The sequence below is a fragment of the Balaenoptera ricei genome, chromosome 6, assembly GCF_028023285.1.
Source record: "Balaenoptera ricei isolate mBalRic1 chromosome 6, mBalRic1.hap2, whole genome shotgun sequence".
Taxonomy (NCBI): Eukaryota; Metazoa; Chordata; class Mammalia; order Artiodactyla; family Balaenopteridae; genus Balaenoptera; species Balaenoptera ricei.
Window position 1 is genome coordinate 3159325 of NC_082644.1, and position 4732 is coordinate 3164056.

The 4732-nt window shown below is 55.1% G+C and overlaps 1 protein-coding gene across 1 annotated transcript; it reads left to right on the top strand.

Annotated features, from left to right (window-relative positions):
- The first annotated feature begins 2640 nt into the window (after nucleotides 1–2640).
- LOC132367607 (bcl-2-like protein 13) lies at nucleotides 2641–4338 on the top strand. Its single transcript, XM_059926191.1, is given in 3 exon segments — nucleotides 2641–3013; nucleotides 3133–3980; nucleotides 3982–4338. Coding segments are annotated over 3 exon segments (1347 nt in total). The 3' UTR covers nucleotides 4108–4338.
- The last annotated feature ends 394 nt before the right edge of the window (nucleotides 4339–4732 follow it).

Consider the following 4732-nt stretch of genomic DNA (forward strand, 5'->3'; position numbering starts at 1 on the left):
GAGATCGTGTCTCTGATGCTACAGAGCACATCACAGCCCCCATGGGCACCAGGACATTCCGTTTTCTCAGACCCAACTTTCTCGCCTCTGTAACACCCGGGAGAAAAATAAAGCCATGCAGGGAGTTCTCACCGATCCTTTCAACACCTTCCTTTCAACGTTTCCTTCTTGGCAGTGTGACCTCTGCTCTCAGCTCTGGGAGCCTCAGGGTTGGATGACCATTGTTCCAACCAAACTGACACCCTCCCAGTGCTTCAGGTATTGAAAGGCACCTGGCTTGTGTTCATTTCAGTTGGAAGAAATACTAGCTACATCATGCCCTTTAATCTCAATGGTCAGTAAGCAAACAAATAAAGCCGGGAATGCTGCCTTCATCACTGTTTGCTTGCTTCCTACCGTCAAATGCTGGGGCTGTAACCTCTGTTCCGTACACTTGACACACCCTGAGAACTGCAGTCATGACCATGGAACAAGCCTCCCCCATCACTGGATTGCTAAGCAGGTACAGCCCAAATAAACTGGTTTTAAGTTTGTATCAGCCCTTCAAGCCCATGTTCCATAGGTAATTTACACAAAAAAATGACAGGCAGTACCTGCTACATTATCTTCAAAAAAAAAAAAGCGCGCAAATTCCTCGTGCGGATGGGAGTAGATATGAGTTACCACCATGTGTGGCAACTTACCTGAAGCTGAAGGGAGCCGGGGGACCTGGTCCTGTGACCGGATGCTGGCATCCTTTCTTGAGCATCGTCCTTGGAAGAGCCTTGTGGAGAAAAACGGTTGAGTCACTTGTTTAGCGAGCTTTAATATTTTGAAATTTCATGAAACTCGTTAGATTATATTACATAAGTATTTATGTTACATTAAACATTGACTTATTTGAAATATTATTTAAAATAAAATATTACAGGATCAATATTATTTAAAAATATATTAAAAATAAATATTAACATAAATATTATATGTACCTATATTTCATGCAAAACTTAAAATTTTTTTTTTCTGTTCGGGAAGTCCTTTTTGAAAATGAGCAGAAGCAGGTACCAACAAATAAAAAATATTATTTAAAATAAACAAATGATTTAAATGGTGCATGTTGGAGTGTGAGGGTGCCTGAGAAAATGCACCCTCCCTTATCAGACCAAGTTCTGAAACGACAGAGAAATATGAGGAAGAGTAAGGCAGGCGGGAGTTCCAAACATCAGCTGGTCTGTCTGTGAAGAGTGGGCTTCGGAACCCCGAACCCACAGGGACAGACCAGCCACGCAGCCTGACCTGCCTCCGAACCTTCCTGCAGGGGGCGCCGCTGAGCCCGAGCTCTCTGGAGTGGGGGTGGGCGCTGGAGGTCCAGGGCCCGGGAAGTGCCTGGGCTCCACCACGGACCAGGGGTCCCTTCTGTTCTCCACTTAGGAGGAAGCTTCAGAACTGGGGAAAAAGCCACGCCAGCCCGCAGTGATTAACTCCTGAACTTAAGATTTCCATTTATGACGGTTCATTTATTTATTCCTTCATTATTTATTTGTTCCCTTTAATCCTCTGATTCCTTTACGAGATGAAATAGTATGTGAAGTTCATCAGATTCTATTTTCAGACTGCCTGGGTTTAAATCCTGGCTCCACTGCTTACTAGCCGTGACGTGGGGCAAGTAACGTTTCTAAGCCTCAGTTTTCTGTAAAGTGTTTACCTATGTTATGATAACAGATGAAAAGCATCGGTTCAGTTCTTGGTGCACAGTGAGTGCTCAGTAAGCGTCACTGATGTTGTTGCTGAAGTTGTTTGTTTTTAGTCTTCCTGGTACCCTCAGGAACACACAGACCAGTGCTTCTCAAACGTCAAAGCTCAGACAGCTCACCTGCGAACTCCTTAAAATGCAGATTCTGGTTAGTCTACCTGGGGTGGGGCTAGAGCATCTGTGTGTCTACCACTCCCTAGGTGAGGCTGACCTGCTGGCTTAGGCACCGCACTTGGAGGTGTGGGACCTGCACGCCTTACGCAAGGTGCTGGATAAGGTAGACCCTTCTTAGTTTTCTCTTCTTCAGCTAAAACAAAATTCTCTAATAGAATCAGCTGTCTCTGTCTAATGCTGCTGTGCTGAATAGTTTAAAGGGTCAATCCACACCTAACTAGGTGGTAAAAGGCTTTGGGATGGGCTGGACTCAGGTCTGCCCCTAACGTTTGCAGCGTTCAAGGCAAGATTTCAGTTGGTGGCCCATGTGCTGTATGTCCAAATAGTTAAAAGTTATAATCAAACAAACGAACTTAAATAAAATCTGTGCTACTCCCAACAAGCACATGGAAAGATGCTCAACATCACTATTCATTAGGAAAATGCAAATCAAAACCACAGTGGGATATCACCTCATACCCACTAGGAAGGTGCTATCAAAAAACAAAAACAAAACACCCCAGAAAATAGCAAGTGCTGGTGAGGATGTGGAGACACAGGCACCACTGCACACTGTTGGTAGGAATATGAAGCGGTACAGCTGCTGTGGAAAACAGTAGGGTGGCTCCTTAAAAAAAAATTAAAAACAGAGTTATCTGCCGCCGCTGCGTCTCTCACCTCTTCGGGGGCAGGGGCCTGGGCCAGATTTCACACATCTGCAAGCAGACCTTTCCGGAGCTCTGCCAGCCGACCCCATGGCGTCCTCTACCACTGTGCCCCTAGGGTCTCACTACGAAACAAAGTGTGTCGTCCTGAGCTACCTGGGAGTCCTCTCTCAGGAGAAGCCGCGGGAGCAACAGCTTTCCTCACCCCAAGGGGTTCGACAAGATGCGGCTTCACAATCTCTGGATCAAGAAATTTTATTAAAAGTTAAAACTGAAATTGAAGAAGAGCTAAAATCCCTGGACGAAGAAATGTCTGAAGCCTTCGCCAGCACAGGCTTCACCCGGCACTCTTTGCCCGTGTTCAGCCCCACAAACCCCGACAGCTCCGCAGAGGACCGCTTGGCCCGCCTGGGGGAGAAGGCGTCGCAGGAGCTGAGGGCGCCTCTGCCGGGGCCTTGCAGACGCCCCTCAGCCGGACGCTAAAGCACTTCGGCCTGGTAGACAGACCCGCGTGGGGACTCCGCGGCCCACAGCAGCGGCAGACGGTTCAGGAAAGGAAGTGAAGGGACCGATGCACGCAAGCCGAGCTGCAGGGAGCACCCAGGCCAGGGACGTACCAGGCACGTGGGGAATGTACACTGGAGACCACAGCTCACGCCAGCGGCCGGAATAAGACGTTGGTGCCTCTGATTCTGCTGCGACCAGTGCTCTTGGGGTTGACAAGGCGAGCTCAGGAACCTTGGAGCGCGTCGCTGCAGTTTGGTGGGACTCTCCCGGAGGACCACGCCGCCGAGCGCATCACGCAGCAGGGTGGCTAGGGCACTGCCTTTAACCTGGAGTCCGCGGAGGAGGACGAGGAGCGCCCCGCGGAGGACAGCAACGACACCGACATCCCGCCCGGAGGCGGCGCCCCGCTCGCCAGCCCCACCGAGGCTCCGACGCCCGCGACGGCGTCCTGGCGGGCCGAGGGCCTCCCCGTGTCGCTGTCCAGCAGCCAGAGCTGGCGCACCGAGAGCCCACCGGCGTCCCCGGCTCCCGAGTCCTGGCAGCAGGTCGCAGCGGACCCCGAAGAAGTCGAGAGCTTGGACAGCAACGGGGCCGGAGAGAAGAGCGAGAGCAACTCCGCCAACTCGGACCTCGCGCACGTGGAGGAGGAGGAGGTGCCCGAGGGCGCGGAGGCGGCGGCCCCTGCCCTGATGGCGGCCTGGGATTCTGGCCCCGAGGGGTCGGCCGGCCAGACAGCCCGTCCCACGACATCCCTGTCCGTGGAACCTGCTGAAGAAGAGGCGGGAGCGGAAGCGTCCGAAGCTGCTGAGCTGGAGCAGGAGGGGGTCCCACCGCTAGAGCCCCCGGGGGAGCCCCCAGCAGCCCCGCCGGGCGGAGAGCAGGCGGCCCGCGGGCGGGGAGGGGGGGGCTGGGGGCGGGGCCCTGTCCTGTGGCCACGGCAAAGCTGGCCCCCCGCCCGAGGGCAAGTCCCTCCCGCTCGGCGGAGGGGCAGCCGCTGTTGCCATCCTGGCGGTGGCAGTTGCAGTGGCAGTGGCTCTGAGAAGGAAGTAGATTTTTCGGAGAGAGAAGACAAAAAGGTGTAAGGTTTTAGTTGTGTCGACCGGACTGGAGCTGCCAGGAGCTGGCTGGACATCCCTTGGACACTCCGGGGTCAGGAGAACTTGGGTCCGCAGGGCAGGGGGCCGACCCACGTGTTAGGGCTTGAGCTGGAGGCTGCGCACGCCGGTCTGATCGGAGGTCCAGGGCCTGGGCGCCTGCCAGGTTCAGGGTCTTGTGTGTAAGGTGCCCCCCCTCCCCCGGCGTCCACGGCCCCTGGGTAGCTCCCAGGCCCGGGCGCCTGCCAGGTTCAGGGTCTTGTGTGTAAAGTGCCCCCCCGACGGCGTCCACGGCCCCTGGGTAGCTCCCGGGCCCGGGCGCCTCCCAGGTTCAGGGTCTTGTGTGTAAAGTGCCCCCCCTCCCCCGGCGTCCACGGCCCCTGGGTAGCTCCCGGGCCCGGGCGCCTGCCAGGTTCAGGGTCTTGTGTGTAAAGTGCCCCCCCGATGGCGTCCACGGCCCCTGGGTAGCTCCCGGGCCTGGGCGCCTGCCAGGTTCAGGGTCTTGTGTGTAAAGTGCCCCCCCGACGGCGTCCACGGCCCCTGGGTAGCTCCCGGGCCTGGGCGCCTGTGCGCTGTAGGGT